At 38.6% G+C, this 25020-nt stretch overlaps 1 protein-coding gene across 2 annotated transcripts in view; it reads right to left on the minus strand.

Moving 5' to 3' along the window:
• Nucleotides 1–25020, minus strand: part of COLGALT2 (collagen beta(1-O)galactosyltransferase 2) — a 139140-nt gene that overhangs the window by 12463 nt on the left and 101657 nt on the right. For both annotated transcript variants that reach the window (XR_009522547.2, XM_060035219.2), the window contains exons 8-10: nt 23375–23481; nt 13913–14045; nt 12668–12795 (exon numbers count right to left, since the gene is read on the minus strand). Coding sequence is in view for 1 of the 2 variants with exons in the window: in XM_060035219.2 (XP_059891202.1) it covers nt 12668–12795; nt 13913–14045; nt 23375–23481 (368 nt within the window). In the remaining variant the exon portion in view is untranslated. The remainder of the gene's footprint in view (nt 1–12667; nt 12796–13912; nt 14046–23374; nt 23482–25020) is intronic.

The raw sequence follows: 25020 nt of genomic DNA on the forward strand, positions 1-25020 counted from the left end.
TGCAAAAAGGAGACCCCAAACATAGTAAGATAAGCAAAATGAAAAGACAGAAAAACACACAGCAGATGAAGAAGCAAGATAAAAACCCACCAGACCTAACAAATGAAGAGGAAATAGGCAGTCTACCTGAAAAAGAATTCAGAATAATGATAGTAAAGATGATCCAAAATCTTGGAAATAGAATAGACAAAATGCAAGAATCAGTTAACAAGGACCTAGAAGAACTAAAGATGAAACAAACAATGATGAACAACACAATAAATGAAATGAAAAATACTCTAGATGGGATCAATAGCAGAATAACTGAGGCAGAAGAACGGATAAGTGACCTGGAAGGTAAAATAGTGGAAATAACTACTGCAGAGCAGAATAAAGAAAAAAGAATGAAAAGAACTGAGGACAGTCTCAGAGACCTCTGGGACAACATTAAATGCACTAACATTCGAATTATAGGGGTTCCAGAAGAAGAAGAGAAAAAGAAAGGGACTGAGAAAATATTTGAAGAGATTATAGTTGAAAACTTCCCTAATATGGGAAAGGAAATAGTTAATCAAGTCCAGGAAGCACAGAGAGTCCCATACAGGATAAATCCAAGGAGAAATACGCCAAGACACGTATTAATCAAACTGTCAAAAATTAAATACAAAGAAAACATATTAAAAGCAGCAAGGGAAAAACAACAAATAACACACAAGGGAATCCCCATAAGGTTAACAGCTGATCTTTCAGCAGAAACTCTGCAAGCCAGAAGGGAGTGGCAGGACATATTTAAAGTGTTGAAGGAGAAAAACCTGCAACCAAGATTACTCTACCCAGCAAGGATCTCATTCAGATTTGATGGAGAAATTAAACCTTTACAGAAAAGCAAAAGCTGAGACAGTTCAGCACCACCAAACCAGCTCTACAACAACTGCTCAAGGAACTTCTCTAGGCAAGAAACACAAAAGAAGGAAAAGACCTACAATAATGAACCCAAAACAATTAAGAAAATGGGAATGGGAACACACATATCGATAATTACCTTAAATGTAAATGGACTAAATGCTCCCACCAAAAGACACAGATTGGCTGAATGGATACAAAAACAAGACGCATATATTTGCTGTCTACAAGAGACCCACTTCAGACCTAGAGACACATACAGACTGAAAGTAAGGGGATGGAAAAAGTTATTTCATGCAAATGGAAACCAAAAGAAAGCTGGAGTAGCAATTCTCATATCAGACAAAATAGACTTTAAAACAAAGACTATTAGAAGAGACAAAGAAGGACACTACATAATGATCAAGGGATCAATCCAAGAAGAAGATATAACAATTGTAAATATTTATGCACCCAACATAGGAGCACCTCAATACATAAGGCAAATACTAACAGCCATAAAAGGGGAAATTGACAGTAACACATTCATAGTAGGGGACTTTAACACCCCACTTTCACCAATGGACAGATCATCCAAAATGAAAATAAATAAGGAAACACAAGCTTTAAATGATACATTACACAAGATGGAGTTAATTGATATTTATAGGACATTCCATCCAAAAACAACAGAATACACATTTTGCTCAAGTGCTCATGGAACATTCTCCAGGATAGATCATATCTTGGGTCACAAATCAAGCCTTGGTAAATTTAAAAAAATTGAAATTGTATCAAGTATCTTTTCTGACCACAATGCTATGAGGCTAGATATCAATTACAGGAAAAGATCTGTAAAAAATACAAACACATGGAGGCTAAACAATACACTACTTAATAACGAAGTGATCACTGAAGAAATCAAAGAGGAAATCAAAAAATACCTAGAAACAAATGACAATGGAGACACGACGACTCAAAATCTATGGGATGCAGCAAAAGCAGTTCTAAGAGGGAAGTTTATAGCAATACAATCCTACCTTAAGAAACAGGAAACATCTAGAATAAACAACCTAACCTTGCACCTAAAGCAATTAGAGAAAGAAGAACAATAAAAAACCCAAAGTTAGCAGAGGAAAGAAATCATAAAAATCAGATCAGAAATAAATGAAAAAGAAATGAAGGAAACGATAGCAAAGATCAATAAAACTAAAAGCTGGTTCTTTGAAAGGATAAACAAAATTGATAAACCATTAGACTCATCAAGAAAAAAAGGAAGAAGAGTCAAATCAATAGAATTAGAAACGAAAAAGGAGAAGTAACAACTGACACTGCAGAAATACAAAAGATCACGAGAGATTACTACAAGCAACTCCATGCCAATAAAATGGACAACCTGGAAGAAATGGACAAATTCTTAGAAAGGCACAACCTGCCAAGACTGAATCAGGAAGAAATAGAAAATATGAACAGACCAATCACAAGCACTGAAATTGAAACTGTGATTAAAAATCTTCCAACAAGCAAAAGCCCAGGACCAGATGGCTTCACAGGCGAATTCTATCAAACATTTAGAGAAGAGCTATCACCTATCCTTCTCAAACTCTTCCAAAATATAGCAGAGGGAGGAACACTCCCAAACTCATTCTACGAGGCCACCATCACCCTGATACCAAAATCAGGCAAAGATGTCACAAAAAAAGAAAACTTCAGGCCAATATCACTGATGAACATAGATGCAAAACTCCTCAACAAAATACTAGCAAACAGAATCCAACAGCACATTAAACAGATCATACACCATGATCAAGTGGGGTTTATTCCAGGAATGCAAGGATTCTTCCATATACACAAATCAATCAACGTGATACACCATATTAACAAATTGAAGGAGAAAAACCATATGATCATCTCAATAGATGCAGAGAAAGCTTTTGACAAAATTCAACACCGATTTATGATAAAAACCCTGCAGAAAGTAGGCATAGAGGGAACTTTCCTCAACATAATAAAGGCCATATATGACAAACCCACAGCCAACATCGTTCTCAATGGTGAAAAACAAAGCATTTCCACTAAGATCAGGAACAAGACAAGGTTGCCCACTCTCACCACTCTTATTCAACATAGTTTTGGAAGTTTTAGCCACAACAATCAGAGAAGAAAAGGAAATAAAAGGAATCCAATTCGGAAAAGAAGTAAAGCTGTGTCTCTTTGCAGATGACATGATACTACACATAGAGAATCCTAAAGATGCTACCAGAAAACTACTAGAGCTAATCAATGAATTTGGTAAAGTAGCAGGATACAAAATTCATGCACAGAAATCTCTGGCATTCCTATACACTAATGATGAAAAATCTGAAAGTGAAATCAGGAAAACACTCCCATTTACCATTGCAACAAAAAGAATAAAATACCTAGGAATAAACCTACCTAAGGAGACAAAAGACCTGTATGCAGAAAATTATAAGACAAATGAGGAAAGAAATTAAAGATGATACAAATAGATGGAGAGATATACCATGTTCTTGGATTGGAAGAATCAACATTGTGAAAATGACTCTACTACCCAAAGCAATCTACAGATTCAATGCAATCCCTATCAAACTACCGCTGGCATTTTTCACAGAACTAAAACAAAAAATTTCACAATTTGTATGGAAACACATAAGACCCCGAATAGCCAAAGCAATCTTGAGAACGAAACACGGAGCTGGAGGAATCAGGCTTCCTGACTTCAGACTATACTACAAAGCTACAGTAATCAAGACAGTATGGTACTGGCACAAAAACAGAAATATAGATCAATGGAACAGGATAGAAAGCCCAGAGATAAACCCACGCACATATGGTCACCTTATCTTTGACATAGGAGGCAGGAATGTACAGTGGAGAAAGGACAGCCTATTCAATAAGTGGTGTTGGGAAAACTGGACGGCTACATGTAAAAGTATGAGATTAGATCACTCCCTAACACCATACACAAAAATAAGCTCAAAATGGATTAAAGACCTAAATGTAAGGCCAGAAACTATCAAACTCTTAGAGGAAAACATAGGCAGGACACTCTATGACATAAATCACAGCAAGGTCCTTTTTGACCCACCTCCTAGAGAAATGGAAATAAAAACAAAAGTAAACAAATGGGACCTAATGAAACTTAAAAGCTTTTGCGCAGCAAAAGAAACCATAAAGAAGACCAAAAGACAACCCTCAGAATGGGAGAAAATATTTGCAAATGAAGCAACTGACAAAGGATTAATCTCCAAAATTTATAAGCAGCTCATGCAGCTTAATAACAAAAAAAAAAACCCAATCCGAAAATGGGCAGAAGACCTAAATAGACATTTCTCCAAAGAAGATATACAGACTGCCAACAAACACATGAAAGAATGCTCAACATCACTAATCATTAGAGAAATGCAAATCAAAACTACAATGAGATATCATCTCACACCAGTCAGAATGGCCATCATCAAAAAATCTAGAAACAATAAATGCTGGAGAGGGTGTGGAGAAAAGGGAACCCTCTTACACTGTTGGTGGGAATGTAAATTGATACAGCCACTGTGGAGAACACTATGGAGGTTCCTTAAAAAACTATAAATAGAACTACCATATGACCCAGTAATCCCACTACTGGGCATATACCCTGAGAAAACCATAATTCAAAAAGAGTCATGTACCAAAATGTTCATTGCAGCTCTAGTTACAATAGCCCAGAGATGGAAACAATCTAAGTGTCCAACATCGGATGAATGGATAAAGAAGATGTGGCACATATATACAATGGAATATTACTCAGCCATAAAAAGAAACGAAATTGAGCTATTTGTAATGAGGTGGGTAGACCTAGAGTCTGTCATACAGAGTGAAGTAAGTCAGAAAGAGAGAGACAAATACCGTATGCTAACACATATATATGGAATTTAAGAAAAAAAAATGTCATGAAAAACCTAGGGGTGAAACAGAATAAAGACACAGACTTACTAGAGAATGGACTTGAGGCTATGGGGAGGGGGAAGGGTAATCGGTGACAAAGCGAGAGAGAGGCATGGACATATATACACTACCAAACGTAAGGTAGATAGCTAGTGGGAAGCAGCCGCATAGCACAGGGAGATCAGCTCGGTGCTCTGTGACCGCCTGGAGGGGTGGGACAGGGAGGGTGGGAGGGAGGGAGACGCAAGCGGGAAGAGATATGGGAACATATGTATATATATAACTGATTCATTTAGTTGTGAAGCTGAAACTAACACACCATTGTAAAGCAATTATACTCCAATAAAGATGTTAAAATGAAAAAAAAAAACCTATCAAGAAGGAAAGGATCTGCTTGTAAAGCAGTGAGTTCTCCATCACTGGAGGTATTCAACACCAATGGAACAGCCAGTTGGTAGGGATGCTGTGGTGATAACCTTGAGGATTTTCCATTCTGGTGAGCATTCTCATTGACCTTTCCAGTGTCTGAAACCTCACCATTACAGATATCCCTGGACATTAAAGTCCTGTCTAATAAATATCATTTAAAGTCATTGATATTCCACATAGTAGAGAAAAGTTTGCAGTGCTCTGTGCACGGGTAGGGATAAGTAGGTAATGCTGGGAGATGGGGAGAAGAAGGTCTGGGGCCAGGTGTTGGCCCCCTTAAGGGCCAGCTCTCATGAGGCAGCCCAGCTGGGAGCAGGAGGAAGAGCACAGAGGCTGAGCACCTGAACCTGCGGCAGCAAGTGGGTAAGGGAAGGGACCTCAGGGCCATGGCTATCAGTGGCCTAGGATGCAAAATCTGCAGCTGCCTTCGCTCCAAACGGATGCCACCTGCCATTGGGTTTGAGGCTTCCCTCAGCTTCCCCTGCAGTTGCATCATCCCTGCCTGAGCCCCAGGCAAAAGCTGCAAACTGAAGCCGGCTTTGGAAATGTACACATGTAACCACATTCTCATCCTTTTGGGAAAAAAAAAAAAAAAGAAAAAGGAATCCAAATAAAACACTAAAGATAGTCATCAAATCACAAGAGAACAAAAGAGGAAAGAACGAAGACCTACAAAAACAAATCCAAAACAATTAACAAACTGGCAACAAGAACATACATATAATTACCTTAAAAGTACACGGATTAAATGCTCCAACCAAAAGACATAGATGGGCTGAATGGATACGAAAACAAGACCCATATATATGCTGTCTACAGGAGACCCACTTCAGACCTAGGGACACATACAGACTGAAAGTGAGGGGATGGAAAAAGATATTCCATGCAAATGGAAATCAAGAGAGCTGGAGTAGCAATTCTCATATCAGAAAAAGTAGACTTTAAAATAAAGACTATTAGAAGAGACAAAGAAGGACACTACATAATGATCAAGGGATCAATCCAAGAAGAAGATATAACAATTGTAAATATATATGCACCCAACATAGGAACACCTCAATACATAAGGCAAATGCTAACAGCCATAACAGGAGAAATCAATAGTAACACAATAATAGTGGGGGACTTTAACACTCCACTTACATCGATGGACAGATCACCCACACAGAAAATCAGTAAGGAACACAGGCCTTAAATGACACAATAGACCAGATAGACTTAATTGATATTTATAGAGCATTCTGTCCTAAAGCAGAAGACACATTCTTTTCACGTGCACATGGAACATTCTCCAGGATAGATCACATGCTGTGCCACAAAGCAAGCCTCAGTAAATTTAAGAAAATTGAAATCATATCAAGCATCTCTTCTGACCACAATGCTATAAGATTAGAAATCAACTTCAAGAAAAAAAAAAAAAACTAAAACAAAACAAAACACACAACGCATGAAGGCTAAACAATGTGCTACTAAGCAACCAATAGATCACTGAAGAAATCAAAGAGGAAATCAAAAAATACCTAGAGACAAATGAAAATGAAAACACATTGATCAAAAACCTATGAGATGAAGAAAAAGCAGTCCTAAGAGGGAAGTTTATAGCAATACAATCCTACCTCAGGAAACAAGAGAAATCTCAAACAACCTAACACTACACCTAAAGCAACTAGAGAAAGAAGAACAAAGCCCAAAGTTAGTAGAAGGAAAGACATCATAAACCTCAGAGCAGAAATAAATGAAATAGAGACAAAGAAAACAATAGAAAAGGTAAATGAAACTAAAAGCTGGTTCCTTGAAAAGATAAAATTGATAAAACGTCAGCCAGACTCAACAAGAAAAAAAAGGGAGAGGGCTCAAATCAATAAAATCAGGAATGAAAAAGGAAAAGTTACAACCAACTCCACAGAAATACAAAGGATCACAAGAGACTACTACTATCAACTATATGCCAATAAAATGGACAGCCTAGAAGAAATGGACAAATTCTTAGAAAGGTACAATCTCCTAAGACTGAACCAGGAAGAAATAGAAAATATGAACAGACCAATCACAAGTACTGAAATTGAAACTGTGATTTAAAAACTCCCAAACAAAAATCCCAGACCAGACGGCTTCACAGGCGAATTCTATCAAATATTTAGAGAAGAGTTAACACCTTCTGAAACTGTTCCAAAAATTGCAAAGGAAGGAACACTCCCAAACTCATTCTATGAGGCCACCATCACCCCAATACCAAAACCAGACAAGTATACTACAAAAAAAGAAAATTACAAGCCAATTATCACTGATGAACATAGACACAAAAATCCTCAACAAAATATTAGCAAACAAAATCCAACAAGACATTAACAGGATCATATACCATGATCGAGCGGGATTTATCCCAGGGATACAAGGATTTTTCAGTATCCACAAATCAGTGTGATACACCACATTCACAAACTGAAGAATAAAAACCATTATGATCATCTCAATAGATGCAGAAAAAGCTTTTGATAAAATTCCACATCCATTTATGATAAAAACTCTCCAGAAAGTGGGCATAGAGGGAACCTACCTCAACATAATAAGGGCTATATATGACAAGCTCACAGCTAACATCATACTTAATGGTGAAAAGCTGAAAACATTTCCTCTAAGATCAGGAACAAGACAAGGATTTTCACTCTTGCCACTTTTATTCAACATAGTTTTGGAAGTCCTCCACAGCAATCAGAGAAGTAAAAGAAATAAAAGGAATCCGAATTGGAAAAGCAGAAGTAAAAAAAAAACTGTCACTGTTTGCAGATGACATGACTTTATACATAGAAAACCCTAAAGATGTTACCAGAAAACTACTAGAGCTCATCAGTGAATTCTGTAAAGTGACAGGATACAAAATTAATACACAGAAATCTGTTGCATTTCTATACACTAACAACAGAAGGTCAGAAAGAGAAATTAAGGTTACAATCCCATTTATCATCGCCTCAAGAAGAATAAAATACCTAGAAATAAACCTACCTAGGAATGCAAAAGACCTGTAACTCCAAAAACTTAAGACACTGATGAAAGAAATCGAAGATGACAAGATATACCATGTTCTTGGATTGGAAGAAGCAATACTGTCAAAATGACTATACTACCCAAGGCAATTTTCAGATTTAATGCAATCCCTATCAAATTACCAATGGCATGTTTTACAGATTTAGAATAAAAAATCTTAAAATTTTTATGGAAACACAAAAGACCCTAAATAGCCAAAGCAATCTTGAGAAAGAAAAACGGAGCTGGAGAGATCAGGCTCCCTGACTTCCAGCTATACTATAAAGTATGCTACTGGCACAAAGACAGACATATAGATCAATGGAACAGGACAGAAAGCCCAGAAATAAACCCACACACCTATGGTCAATTAATCTACAACAAAGCAGGCAAGGATATACAATGGAGAAAAGATGTCCCTTCCATAAGTGGTGCTGGGAAAACTGGACAGCCACATGTTAAAGAATGAAACTAGAACATTCTCTAATACCATACACAAAAATAAACTCAAAATGTATTAAAGACCTAAATGTAAGACCGGATACTATAAAACAGAGCAAAACAGGCAGAACGCTTTTGGACATAAATCATAGCAATGTCTCTGTGGTTCCACCTCCTAAAGTAATGAAAATAAAGACAAAAATAGACACACGGGACCTAGTTAAACTTAGAAACTTTTGCACAGTGAAGGAAACCATAAACAAAATAAAAAGACAATGTACAGAATGGGAGAAAATATTTGCAAATGATGTGAACTACAAGGGATTAATCTCCAAAATATACAAACAGCTCATGCAGCTCAATATCAAAAAAACAAACCACCCAATCAAAAAATGGGCAGAAGACCTAAATAGACATTTCTCCAAAGAAGACATAAAGATGGCCAAGAGGCACATGAAAAGCTGCTCAACATCACTAATTATTAGAGAAATGCAAATCAGAACTACAATAAGGTATCAACTGACACTGGTCAGAATGCCCATCATCAAAAAGTCTACAAACAATAAATGCTAAAGAGGGTGGGGAGAAAAGGGAACCCTTCTACACTGTTGGTGGGAATGTAAATTGGTACAACCACTATGGAGAACAGCATGGAGGTTACTTAAAAATCTAAAAATAGAACTACATATGATCTAGCAACCCCATTCCTGGGCATATAATCTGGAGAAAACCGTAATTCAAAAATGTACATGCAGTCAATGTTCAGAGCAGCACTATTTACAATAGCCAAAACATGGAAGCAACCTAAATGTCCATTGACAAAGGAATGGATAAAGAAGATGTGGTACACATATACAATGTAATATTACTCAGTCATAAAAAAAGAATGAAATAATGCCATTTGCAGCCACATGGATGGACCTAGAGATTATCATAGTAAGTGAACTAAGACAGAGAGAGACAAATATCATATGATGTCACTTATATGTGGAATCCAAAAAAATGATACAAACGAACTTATTTACAAAATAGAAACAGACTCACAGACTTAGAAAACAAACTTATGGTTACCAAAAGGGTAAGGTGGAGGGGAGGAATAAATTAGGAAGTTGGGATTAACACACACACACTACTATATATAAAATAGATAATCAGCAAGGACCTACTGTATAGCGCAGGGAAATAAATATACTCAATATTTTGTAATAACATATATGGGAAAAGAATCTGAAAATTATAACTTAATCACTTTGCTATACACATGAAACTAACACAACATTGTAAGTCCATTATACTCCAATATAAAATAAAAATAAAAAACATTTCAGACAAACAAGGTCTTTCAGATCATTTCCCAAAGATGGTATAGGATTTCTAGCTGTGTTTATAGTGGTTGGAAGGGGACAACAAAGGCCAGATGTGAGAATCCTGAGTTTGCTTTCAAGTCACCAGAGTTTCAGCCTGGGGACTTGATATTTTCTGCACAGTTCTCCAAATTCTGGTGGTAAACACAAGACAGAAAATGCTTTGGGAAAGATACAGTCCACAGTAAAAGACCTAGGAAGCCAAGAGTGGCCCCAAGGGGGTTTCCTCCAGGGGAGAATGAATGACACCTGCCTGGCTTTCTCCCTCTCACCCAGCTCTGCCTATGCTTCCTCCTGGGTCCTGTCTTCCATGAACAACTCCTGCAACACAGGATGTACCCTCAGCCATTCCTACCTTCCCCAGTCTACTCATGCATCTGTGATCCATTACTTTTGTCTGGAGCCTAGTTGTTTCCACTTGCCTGGACCAAGTTGAGGAGGTCCGGCTTCCTACCTGCTACGTAAAGCTGACTTGCTCTATTTTGCCCTAAAGCTATCTCTTTCAGCATTCAAGGGATCCCACTTATCGAAACATCCTAGGATTTGTAGAATAAGTCTATGTTCACCTTCAGTTCTTCTGAGGACAAATATACCTGTCTCTCAGCCAATGTCTCTTCAGAGCAAAGAGCCTGAATTTCTCTCATGTACCAAGTGGAAGAGAAAATCCTACTGAGCGCTTGAGATGTGGCCAGAGTGACTGAGGAACTGAGTTTGTGCTCAATTTATTAATTTTACTAGATTCAAATTGTAATTTAAAAATCGAAGATGTGTAAAATAATATTTTCTATTAGATAAAATGTATTATTTCAGTAGGACTACAGTTTACTTCAACAGTTGAAAATTTAGCAGCTGTATTGAGATGTGTTATACGCATGAAATACATACTGGATTTTGAAGACAGTATGAAAAAAGAATATAGACCATCTCATTAATATGTTTAAAATATTGATTATATGTTAAAATAATATTTGATATGTTGGATTCAATAAAATGTATTATTAAAGTTAATTTCACCTATTTTTATCTTTTTAATATGCTTACTAGAAAACTTTAAACGATGTTTTTCACATTATATTTCTACTGACATGCTGCCCTAGATGATTTCAATGGCTTGTTCTATTCCTCCCACTTACTATTTTCTTTTTCTGGAGAAACTTAATACTGCAGTCACAGACAGTCTATCTGGTTTCATGTTTTGAGTTCAAATAACATTTGCTTTATTCATTTCAGAAAATGAGATGTGAAACATTTGAAACCACTAATTCTTTATGATTACATAATAGATTTCAATGAAATATTTTGACTTGATCAGTCCGGGAAATTTAGGAAACATCTTTTTTTCCTGTAGCCTTACCAGGATAATAACTTTTCTTTCTTGGATCTGTTGGTACTTTGTCCTGAGAAACGCATCAACCAAATTGGAAGTGAACTGGGATGTATGTCACCTCTAAGCCTTAGACTGCCCAAGTCCAGTCCTCTGTGATTCCAAGGCTTAAGTGAAAATCACCTTTGCACATGTCATGTAAGCATAAAATAGCTTTCAGGCTCCATGCCTGTGGGGCCTTAACCACAGGCTGCAGAGCCATAGATTCAGAAAGGCTGAGGTGCGGGGACTTCTGGAGGATTTTAGGAACAATGATCTCAAGAGACATTGCAGAATCTAATCACATGACAGGGTGCCAGTCTCTTTATTACATAGTCCTGAGTCTATTTCTCACAGGTTACTTGAGCCATTACTGGGTTTCTTTTGAGCTCAGAATGGTACATTTTCTAAGAGAACAAGTATTCCACCCGGGCCCATAGTTAAGTTTCCCTCCAAGGATGGGAGGAGCAGGGACAGCTTGTCTGCTGCAGCTGCTCCAAAGGAACAGCCTCTGATTTGATGAAACTGCCTTTGACACACAGCTGGGAAGTGAACATAATGCTTGGGAACTTTCTGCCTCATTGGAGGGAAGTAAAAAGTGCCCTCTTAGCATAAAAAGAAAAAGAGAGAGCTCAATTCCCAGAGATAGCAGGCAACGAGCATTAACTAAATTGTCAGTTTGGAGCCAGTACTCCCTTGATGAGCCTGGTTTTTCTAAGACAGCCTCTGAGCCTCCACTAAGCCCAACTTCAGTGTTCTCCCTGTTTGCACAGCTTCCCTCCCCAACAGGAGCTCTCCCACTGACCTTCCAAACCTCCCACACCATCAGAGGCTACAGAGGAAACCTGTTCTCCTGGGAGCTGAGGCTCAAGTGTGACACAGGAACCTTGCCCTTGAATGGGTCCTCCCTCTACATACTCCCTCCATGTACCACACTGGTTCATGAGTGGATTTCTGCTGTGTTCCCAGGTGAACACTCAGTCTGAAGGCCCCTGATCTGCAGGTAGACTCCAGGTCTCAAAGAATCTCCCAAAGTTTCTTTCTCACCCTGAGGAGCATAGAGATGCAAAATCTAATGGTTATCCCCTACTCACTTCTTGTTTCTGGGAACATTTATGGAGAGAAAACCAGGTAAATGGAAGCTTGAGCTGCACCTCCTACGAGCTGGGGCTCTCTGCCCCTTGGAAAGAACTGAAAGCCTCTCAGTACTCTTTGAACAGCTTGTCATCTTGTCACTCACATCAGTTCCCAATCCAGCTGGACTCGATCAATATCATCCATCAGCTTCATGAGCTTCTTCTTAAACTGATGTTCAAAACGCACATCATCCTCAATAACGAGAGTCTTCTCCAGCTCTCGGTCAATTACCTGGAAAGGCCAGTGGGAAGATACCTTATGAAAAGTTGATACTTATTTATCTAATAAAAAATAGGTATCAAAAAGTCAAAAGTATAGTAGCACAACATGTAGTAGCTCATAACTGGAATCTAAGCCAAAGTCCATCAACAGTAAAATGGATAAATAAACTGTGGTGTATTTACAGCAATGAGTGTAAATGATCTACAGTTAAATGCAAAGTTATGGGTGAATCTCACAAAGGTAATGTTGAGAGATTGAATGGAACCATACGGTGTGTACACATAATAAAAGGAAAAATGTAGACAAAATTATTCTGTGCTGTTAGAAGTCAGGAAGTGGTCACCCTTGGGGAACTGATGGCTAGGAAAAAATGCAGAGAAGGGCTGTGCTTCTGGGGTGCTGGTAACCAGTTTCTTGATGTAGGTGCTGGTTAACCTGGCTGTATTATTTAATTTGTAAAATGTCGTTGGCCAGTATCTTATGATCTACATATTTTTTCCTACAAAATTTAAAGTTTATCTATAAAACAAAGTTTCTTGAACAAAAAAAGATAGGCATAGACTGGATCATTAAAAGGGAGAAGGCCCTTTCAAGAGGACCTTCTTTGGGGACTCTCTTTTCTTGTGGGAACTGACCCTTAACTAAGAACCCCACACTTTAATACCACCCCTATCAATGTCTGATCTGTAAGACAGGGGTTCAAGTCCTGGCTCTGCCCCTTCTTGCCTGAACAAGATAACTATTTTCTCTTGGGTAAAATGGGCCCATCTCTCCTAACCCATCTCACATGACTTCCGGGTGATTTCTTATACTGAGTCACTTGATAAATGATGACATGCTAGATAAACACAAGGCATTCCTACTGAGGATGAGGATGCATCACTAGGCGTGTGGTCCCCAGAACGTGGGTGTCTTCCCCTATCATCATCCCAAGTGGCACCAAGGCTACCCTTCCTTGTTTGTCACTGGCCTTGTGTCAGAGGGAGACATAAGGCAATGACAGCTTCCAAGCACACTCCCAGAACAGTTATGGGTTCACTTTATATCTGGCCCAAGTTCACCTACAAGGTCCCACTCTCCCTCCTCCTCATTAAAGAACTGCACATTGAAATGAAGCGTTATTTACCTCTTTCCAGACAGAGTAGTGGCTAAGGAAGCAGCCAATTTCACCCCTAGTTAGAGGCCTGGAGGAGTAGGGATCTCGATATCCTGGCAGCATTTCAATATTCAGGGCCTTCAGCTGGCTTGTGTTGAGTGCCCTGCAAGACAGAACATGCCCCAAAATTAACAGGTTGAGAGGTCCCCACCACAGAAGCCAGAAGGAAGAGTTCTGCATATTCCCCGGAGCCTTTCTGCACACTGAGAAGGACTCCTCATGTTTCCCATTATTCCTTACAAGTTCCTCAGGGTTAATGTGTTGTGGTAGCATTATGAGCTTTGTGAGGACAAGAAAGAGTCTTATACTTGATATACCCCTCGCAATGCCCGACACAGTTCTTAAGTGTCATCACTATTGACAACTATGAAAAGGTATTTTCCTAGTGAAGAAGAGTGGCTAACAGAAAGCTTAAATACTATTAAACACTGGAAGGGATGAGGACAGGAAGGAATCAGAAGAGAAATTGTGTGTATGTGTACATCTTTCCTTTGGACATAAAAAAAGATTAAAGATAAAAATGCAGAGAGAATCTTGTAAGCAAGAGAGAAGTGACTCACTACATACAAAGTATTCTCAGTAAGATTAATAGCTGATTCTCATCAGAAACCATGGAAGCCAGGAGGCAGAAGATTGATATATTCAAAGTGCTGACTGAAAGAGACTGTCAACCAAGAATTCTATATCTAGTCAAGACAGCCTTCAAAAATGGAAAAATTAAGATATTCCCAGATAAACAAAAAGAGTGTCACTAGTAGATCTGCTCTACAAGAAATACTAAAGGGAATCCCTTAGGCTGACATGAAAGGAAACTAGACAATAACTCAAATCCACATAAAGAAAGAAAAGCACTGGTGAATATAACTGCATAGGTATCAATAAATACAAATAATGTAAGTGTTCTTTTGTTTATAACTTTCCCCTTATCTGATTTAAATTATAGCTGCATAAAGCAATAAGAGCAAATAATGTATAAAGAAATAATTTGTGTAACAATAGAACAAAGGAACGGGGAAGGAATGAAGCTATATAGTAGCTAAGTTTTTAAATAGTATTGAAGTTAAGTTGGTATTTTTTTTATTGAGGTTTAGTTGACGTATAACATTAGTTTCAGGTGTACATAAGGATTCAATATTTTGTAAAATGATCCCATGATAAGTATAGATAGCATTCATCACTACATAGCTACAACTTTTTCTTGTGATGAGAACTTAAGATTTATCCTTAGCAACTTTCAAGTATGCCATACAGTATTATTAACTGTAGTCACCACATTGTATATCTCATGACTTATTTTATTAAAAAGTTTATACATTTTACCTCTTAACCTATTTCATTCACCTCCCAATCCCACCTGTGGCAATGAATCTGTTCTCTGTAAGTTTTGTTTTGTGTGCTTTTAGATTCCACATATAAGTGATATCATATTTGTATTTCTCTGACTTATTTCACTTAGCATAATGCCCTCAAGGTCCATCCATGATGTCACAAATGGCATGACTTCCTTCTTTTTCATGGCCAAATAATATTCCATTGTATAGATACACACATATTTTCTTTATCCATTCATCTACTGTCAAACACTATGTTACTTCCATGTCTTGACTATTATAAATATTGCTGAAATGAACATGGGGGTGCATATATCTTTGAGTTAGTTTTTAAATTTCCTTTGGATAAATACCCAGAAGTGGAATTGCTGGATCACATGGTAGTTTATTTTTTTGAAGAACATATGTTTTCCACAGTGGCTGCACTGATTTATTCCCAACAGTGAACAGCGTTCCTTTTTCTCCACATCTTTCCCAATACTTGTTATTTCTTGTCTATTTGATAACAGTCCAATAAGTGGGAGGGGAGATCTCATGGTTTTGATTTGCATTTCCCTAATGATGAGTGATGTTGCTCAACTTTTCATGTATCAATACCTGTTGGTTTTCTGTATGTGTTCTTTGGAAAAATCTCTATCCAGATCCTCTTCCCATTTTTAAATCAGACTTTTTTTTTTTTGCTGTTGAGTTGTATGAGTTCTTTATATATTTTGAAAGTTAAACCCTTATCAGATATATGACTTGCAAATATTTTCTCCCATTTGGTAGCCTGCCTCTTTATTTTGATGGTTTCCTCTGCTGTGCAGAAGCTTTTTAGTTTGATACAGTCCTACTTGTTTAATTTTTTGTTGTTGTCACCTTTGCTTTTGGTGTCAAATCCAAAAAATCATCACCTAAGCCGGTGTCAAGGAGTTTGTTCCCCCCTGTTTTCTTCTAGGAAGTTGGTATTAATATGAACTAGATTGCTATAAATTAAGATGTTAATTGTAATCCTCAGGGCAATCACTGAGAAAATAACTAAAAATATATATAGGAAAAGAAACAAAGGAATTAAAATGTTAAAGTAGAAAATATCTTTTAAACATAAAAGAATGGACATTCTTATGCCTCATAAGAATGGAGGCATAGAGGAACAAATAAGACATAAGATGTATCGAAAACAAATAGAAAACAGCAGGTGTAAATCCTACCTTATCAGTAATCACATTAAATGTGAATGGATTAAACCCTGTAATCAAAGACAGAGCTTAGCAGAATGAGTTTTTAGAAAGACATCCAACTATGTGCTATCTACAAGAGACAGACTTTAGATTCAAAGGCAAATAGGTCTAAAGTAAAAGGATAGAGAAAGATATACCATGTAAACAGCAACCACAAGAGAGCTGGAGGAGCTATACTGCTGTAATATCTGACAAAAAAATTTAGACAAAATTACCAAAGCAGAATATTTTATAATGGTAAGAGTCAATCCATCAGGAAGATATAATTATAAATACATATGCATCTTACAATAGACCAAAAACATGAAACAAACTGACCTAACTAAAAGGAGAAACAGAAAATTCAAAAATAGTGGGAGACTTTAATACCCCATTTTCAGTAATGTATAGAACTAGCCAGGAAACAGAACCAATTAGACCTAACATTTATAGAACACTCTACCCAGAAGCAGCAAAATACACATTCTTCAACTGTACGTGTAACATTCTCTAAGACCATATGTTAGACCATAAAGACTATACAGACCATAAAGCCTCAGTACACTTAAAACGATGACTGAAATCATATAAAATATGTCCCACAATCATGATGAAATTAAAAATTGATAGGAACTTGGAAAATTCAAATATATGAAATTAAACAACACACCCCTTAACAAGCCAATGAGTTAAAGAAACCACAAAGGAAGTGAGAAAATATTTTGAGACAAATCAAAATGAAAACATAGTATACCAAGGCTTACAGGATGCACCTAATGTAGTACTTAGAGGGCTAGTTACAGCTACAAACACCTATGATTAAAAAAAAAAAAATCTCAAATAATCTGCTTTTCCATTTTAAGAAACTAGAAAAAGAGCAAAGTAAACCCAAAGCAAGCAAAAGGAAGGAAACAAAGACTAAAGTGGAAATAAATGAAATAGAGAATAGAAAAATAGAGAAAAAATAAGACCAAAAGTTGGTTCTCTGGAAAGAACAAAATTGATAATCCTTTAGCCAAATAAAAGAGAGTAAACTCAAATTATTAAAATGAAGAAAGAAAGAGGGGGCAATCCCTACTGACCTTATGGAAGTAAAGAGGATAAGAAAATACTATGAACAATTATACACCAACAAATTAGATAGCCTGAATAAAATGGACACATTGCTAGAAAGATACAAACTGACTCAAGAAATAGAAATTCTAAATATACCTATAACAAAGTAAAGAGGTTGAATTAGAAAAACAAAATGTCCCACAATACAGTCCAGAACCAGAGAGCTTCACTAAAGAATTCTGCCAAACATTTAAAGAATTAACACCAATCTTTCATAAACTCTTACCAAAAATAGAAGAGGGAGCACCTCCAAACTCATTCTATGAAGTATTATCTTGATACCAAAACCAGAAAAAGCCATCACAAGAAGACTACAGACCAATATCCCTTATTACTATAAATAGAAAAATCCTCAAGAAAATACAAGTAAACAGAATCCAGCATCACATAAAAGGCATTATACATCCTGACAAGTGGGATTTATCCCAGAATTGCAAGGTTCGTTTAACATGTGAAAAAAAGTCATGTGATGTTTGTCTGTTAATTATTAACAGACAAACATCACATGATCATCTCAATAGACATAAAACTTGACAAAAATCCAACTGTATATGGATTAAATGTTTATATTCCCCCCAAGTTCATATGTTGATGTTATTAGGAGGTGGGGACTTAGGTCATGAGGATGCAATGCTCATAAATGAGATTAGTGCCCTTATAAGAAGAGACACAGAGCTTGCTTTCTCTCCTCTCTTTGCTGTATGAAGGCACAAGAGGATAGCCACCTACAGACCAGGAAGGGGTCTCTCACTGTAATCCAGCCATGCTGGCACCCTTCTCTAGGACTTCCCCGCCTCTGGAATTTCGAGAAATAAATGTTATCTGAGCCACCTGGTCTATGGTAACTTGTTACAGCTGCCCAAACTAAGATACCAACACCCTTCCATGATAAAAAACACACAACCCAATCAAGGCCATCTGTGAAAACTCCACAGCTAAGATTGTATTTAATGGTGAAAGACTGAATGCTTCTCCCTAATATCAGGAACAAGTCAAGGCTGTCCACTCTTACCACTTCTATCCAACATTGTACTTGAGGATCTAGCCAGGGTAACCTAATTGGGTAAACAAAATAAAACGATATTCAGGTTAGAAAAGAGGAAGTAACACTATCTACATTTGCAGATGACATAGCCTTGTATAGAGAAAATCCAAAGGAAAACACACACTGTTGGGCTGCACCTTGAAGGCCTTCAAGCCTCGTAATTGCCTGGTCTCAAGAAAGAGGGAAGAGCCCAGAGACAGAGACAGCAACACCAATGGTTTATTGGCCAGGGGATCTTACAAGTTGAAACGAAAGGTCCTGGAGAAACACTCCACCGTGTATGGCAGACAACAGGCAAGACACAGCAGCCATCTTTGCTACCTAGGAGAGGAAAGAGGCTACCATTTATAGGGGGAATTGACGTCAGGTGGGCTCATCAGTTACCAGGGAAACCAGTGGCTGGGGCAGGGGGCAAGTTACTGATTAAGCCCTATAATTAAGATAATTGGATAGTCATGTGAATGAAGCCGGCACTGGTCAACAGAGCAAGAGAACAGCCACCTGGAGTGGCCTGACCATACACTCCACCCCTAAGTACCCTGCACGACCCTTACAGTCTTGGTCTGCCCCTCTTCTGAGATATCCCTGGGCTCAGGTATGCAGAGGTGCACTGCAAACAAGCACCACAAATGCAACACAAACAATAGCAGCTAAGGAGTACCAAGAGTAAGCCAGGCGCTTGGCTCGCAGGACAGGAAGAAGGTGAGAGTCTGCAGTCGTCCTCAACGTGGTCACATTAATGACGTCAGCTTTCTCTGGCATCTTACTGCAGACCCAGTAATCTGACTCAGTTTGCAGTAAGGCCACTGTTTTTGCCCAGTCCTCAAACAGATTCCCTCCACTGAGGCTAGGGATGGAATGTGATATTTCAACAGGCACAATACAGGGGAGATTATGACCATTAAGCAAATTATAAGCAGTAACAGCATTCTGAGATCATACCCTCGCCTGTGGTTTTTTGCCTGGCCTGCTGTACCATACAGCCTGTCCACCTTCAGTCCCCACAGCCCAGCTGCTGCTGAATTACAGAGAGACAGTATAACAACAGAGCACAAGAATAATATAATGGTGCCTTTTTCCAGTAGGGCGTCCTGATTAATTACCTTAGTAGTCTCAGGTGGGGCCGGGTAGAAGCTAGGTGAAATCTTTCCAATCCTACTGCCCACAGGGCGGCAAATCCAAACCACCGGGGACTTATCTGCCAGTCCCAGGGCCATTTTATAATGTGTTTCCCTGAGGGTAGATCCTGTGGAAGGGCAAAAGTGAGTTATTGTCCTGACCGATAGTTGGCAATGGTCCGTTGGTGGTCAACAGCTGAACTTGGATGGTGTTGACTAGTTGCCTCAGGGTTAACATGGCGTAGGCACTGGGATGATAGCTCCTGGGATGTTCAGTTTTAGTTTGTAGGGCTTGAATTAGCCTCCTGGAAACTTGAGAGGGCAAGTTTCCCATCTCAGTTGTTGTTTAAATCGTCCATTTATCCTTTCGATTAGCCTGGCAGCAGTGGGGTTGTAGGGCAGGTGGAAATACCAGTGTATGTCACTTTTATCAGCCCATTTCTCAACTTCATGGCCGGTAAAGTGGGTTCCTTGGTCTCCATCGATGTCCATGGGGTTCCTGTATGTCGTGCACGGCTGTTCTAGATCCTGCAGAGTGGTTTTTTGTGTTGCTCCAGGACTCTGGTAGGCCTTTTGTAATGTCTTCCACCTGCTGTAACATGTTGCAGACTAAACAAAGCGTTTGTATTCACTAGCCATCCCTGTGCAGTCAGATGAGCCATGAGCATGGGGCTGATGTTTCTAAACTGGTCAGAGACTCTGAGGTTAACAGGACATCATCAGTACAATGGAAGAGAAAGACATCTCTCAGGGTGGTCAGTTGCCTCCAGTCTGGGGAAAGGAGCTGCTCTCCATCTGTATCCTGTGGGACAAGGGACCTCTGACCTCGTCCCAATCTTCTTCCTCTCCTCCATCACTCTTGGTAGGATACCACACCTTGGGGTCCCAATTTGACCACCCAGGCTCTCTTGATAGCCCCCATTCATCAAGGACAGCGGCCACAGGGCCCCATGTGCTAGTGGACAGCCACCTCAGGATTACCCCCACAACTTTTCGTTACCTGTCCTTATTTCCCAACATTTTGGTGCTCACAGGAATTTCCTCAGCCTCCCGGCTAGCTCGACAATTGTTGAACTGCACCCCGTAGGTCTGCAAGCTTTATAATTATTCAGCCTCGAGACTGAAGAAAGAGCCCAGACACAGCCACAAAGACATCAATGGTTTACCGGACAGGGGGATCTTACAAGTCTGAAGCCAACAGTCCTGGAACAGCACTCCACTGTGTGCGGCAGACAACAGGCAGGACACCGCAGAAATCTCCGCTACTCCAGGGAGAAGGAGTTTACCATTTATAGGGGGAATTAACATCACGCTTTCTCATCAGTTACCAGGGAAACCAGCAGCTGGGGCAGGGGCAAACATGCAGGCAGTTACTGATTAAGCCCTATAATTAAGGGGATTGGATAGTCATGTGAGTGAAGCAGAGACTGGTAAAGCAGACGTACAAAGAGCAAGAGAAGAGCCATCTTGAATGGCCTGACCATACACATACACATACACACACACACACACACACACACACACACACACTATTAGAACTAATAAATGAGTTCAGCAAGGTTGTAGGATATAAGATCAGTATACAAAAATCAACTGTATTTCTATGCACTTAGCAATTTGCAATCTAAAAATGAAATTAAGGAAACAATTCCACTTACCATAGCATCAAAAAGAGTAAAATACTTAAGAATAAATTTAACAAAATTAATGCAAGACTTGCACACTAAAAACTACAAAACATCAAAGAATTAAAGCTCTAAATAAATGGAAAGATATCCCATGATCATGAATCAGAAGACTTCATATCGTTGAGATAGAAATTCTCCCCTCAATTGATCTACAGCTTCAATGCAATTCCTATTAAAATCGAAACTGTCTTTTTTTGTGTGGAAAATGACAAGCTAATGCTAAAATTCATATGGAAATCCAAGGGACCTAGAATAGCCTAAACAATCTTGAAAAACAATAACAAAGTTGAAGGACTCATACTTCCTTACATAAGAAGCTACTGTGAGGCATAGGGACCGGTGTACACATCAGTGGAACAGAATTGAGAATCCAGCAATAAACCCTTATAGTTAGAGTTAATTATTTTTTGACAAGGTTGCCAAGACAATTCAGTAAAGGAAAAGAATAGTCTTTTAACAAATGGTGCAGGGACTAGATAACCATGTACAGAAGAATGAATTGGACCCCTACCTTACACCATATAAAAAACTAACTCAAAATGTATCAAAGATCTAATGTGTAAGAGATACATATAAAAGATAAAACTCTTAGAAGAAAACACAGAACCAAGTCTTTGTGGCTTTGGACTTGGCAATGGATTCTTAGATACGACACCAAAAGCACAAGCAACAACAAAAATATAAACTGGACTTCATCAAATTAAAAACTTTTGTGTTTCAATGGACACCATCATGAAAGTGAAAAGATGACATAAAATGGGAGAAAATATTTGCAAATTATATATCTGACAAGAGGCTTGTAACCAGAGTATATAAAAAACTCTCACAATTCAACTAGTTTTCCTTGGTCCGTGTGGCCTATGAAGGAGATGGGGGCTATTAGAGGTATTTGAAACAGTGGTTCCCAAACTCTAGTGCATCCAAGAATAGGGTTGCCAGATTTAGCAAGTAAAACACAGAATGTCCAGTCAAATTTATATTTTGGATAAGCAGTAATTTTTTAGTATAAATAAGACCCGTGCAATGTTTGAGACAAATTTAACTGGGTATCCTGTATTTTATGTGGCAACCTTACCAAAGAATCACCTTGAGACTTCTTAAATGCAGATTCCCTACAGATCATAATTCAGCGGCTCGGGGACTCAGGAAGCTGGCCCTCTTAACCAGCCCCTAGGGACTCTGACTTGGGTGTCCAGGCCACACTTTGAGAAACACTGATGAGATTCTCTAAAGGAGTCATAAAAACTTCCACAACAGCTTCTAGTCACACTCCTTAGAGCCATTCATATTCCAAATTCACATATAACATGGAACTGCAGGTTTTGCAAATATCTATGCCTTGAAATAACAGTGTCAAATAAAAAAGCAAAGCAAAGCAAAACAGAACAACATCAATAACAAAAACTCTTGAAGGAATCTAACTGGGTACCCTATGTGACTTTCCTAACATGTTCCTGGGAAAAGTGAACAGCCCAGGCAGACTGTGGCAAGCATCTCATGCAACAGGAGACACAGACTGTTATGTATTTTTTCCATTTACTTTCTTCAGGTCACCCAAGGTTAGACGCTTTGCTCTAAATCAGGCTCTGAATGCAACTCTGATCGCATTCCTTCCAATGCACTACAGGGCTGGAAACCACCACAACCACTGGAAGAACCCCCAGAGACAGTGGAAAATCACAACCAGTGCAAACCTTCAGCATAATGAAGACCAGAGAGCACTGGATGGTGAGTGGATTTCTGCTCTACTCGGTGAAATTAACATATATAAGCTGCTATGAGTCATAAAGTTTTCCCAAAGTAGGCTGCACTGTGAAGACGTGTCTATCTTGCAATGAGTGCAGATTCCTCCCACCAAGACTAAACCTCTGTCAGAGAGGGTGCATCCCCACTCCAACCACATCTGCAAGGGCTCGAGGAAAAACCCCAACTCACTTTCCATCCACAGCCTCGACAATCTTGACTTCAATCTCCTGCTCGTACAGGGTACGTAACATCCGGTCCCGCCTGTCCTTTCTACGCTTCAGGTTTATCATGAAAATCTAATGCAGGAAGAAAACAGGAAAAGAAACACAGATGAGTCAACTCTTTTTCTAGGCTATTTGAAAAGTAAAGTAAATGTAATGAACCAAGTTTTGGAATAAGGATTGGAAAAGACAGGGAAAACTGTGGTGAAGATTTATGTTTCATATCAGGTCAAAAAGTTATTCTTCAGGAGGCCAAAGGTAAATCAAACCTAAAACATATGAGATGAAGGGGGTAGGAAGCAGTTTGGCAAATGGTTAGATTTATCAGCAGACCTAAGTTTACTAAGTGTTTGCCTTGGACCAGTTCCTATGCGTCAGTTTCATCATCTGTAAAACTGAGATAATACTGGTCCTGTCACCTGGGTACAAAATATTAGCTATTCTTATCATTTATATCCACTGTAGAAAAATTTAAAGTCATTCAAAGAATAAGAAAAATCTAGTCTTAACAAATTCCTTTTAGTTCCAAAGGTTCCAAATTGAATTACCAAGGTCTTAATTTGAGTAGCTTCTTTACCAGAAGTTTTCAACTCCCTTAGAATTTTTCTGAAAGAAGTAGAGAGAGAAAGGGTCCTGCACTTGGTGGTAGCCCTTTGGGAAAAGGCATCATTTCCACATCACGTGGATCTGAGGGAAACTTATAGAGGGGACACATACTGGTCCATGAAGTCCCAAAAATGTGCATTCAGATTGTCCCACATGAGGACTGGGTCTTCCTGCAGCCCCTCACCTTAGCCCCTAAATTCCCAATGACTGCACTAAACACACACATATCCTGAGGCTACTACAGGGAGTTACACAGATAATGAGGCTGGCCTGATTATTCCCAGATTTAAGGAGCCAAATAAGTACCCAAAGGCTCATGAATGTTATTACAGATATCTATGTGCTTTAATAAGGTTCTTTTCTACGAGCAGTAATAAACTCACTTTGTACATTAAACTAGTCCTGCAAAAGAAGGAGACTTCATCTACCAGTAAGAAATACTGAATAGCATGGGAAAGGAGAACCCTCCAGGAATAAGCCGGATGACATTGGCTTCATCCTAACGACCCATCTAGATGACTTTGAGGAAGACGTTTAATGTTCCAGGGTCCAGTTCCCTTGTTTGTAAAAAGAGGGAGTTGAACAACCTCATCTCTCAAGACCAGTACAGATTAAAATGTCTATGATATGTGGTTTATGATAAAGTTTGCTTTACGCTGTCTAGAATAAGGAAGAAACTATGTCTTACAAGCAGGCTGGAGTTCAGACTTTACTGGGGGTTAAGCTGTGGTTCACACAGTCGTTCTGAATGTAATCATCGAGTTGCTATGTGTTTTACTGGATCAAAAGCTAAATTAACTAAAATTTCAACTCTTCCTTACAAAATATTCTCACTTCTATCCATTTATACAGCTCTGGGCAAAGAACTGATGGGGGAGCAAGATGTCCTCTTTGAAGAAATCATCCATCTGAATCAGAGCAAAGTGGATTAGGTATGTCATGATTTCATTACCTCTGTTGTTTATCTAACTGGGCAATTATTATTTTTTTGTTTGTTTTTTTAAATCT

The sequence above is a fragment of the Delphinus delphis genome, chromosome 1, assembly GCF_949987515.2.
Source record: "Delphinus delphis chromosome 1, mDelDel1.2, whole genome shotgun sequence".
In the NCBI taxonomy this organism is placed as follows: domain Eukaryota; kingdom Metazoa; phylum Chordata; class Mammalia; order Artiodactyla; family Delphinidae; genus Delphinus; species Delphinus delphis.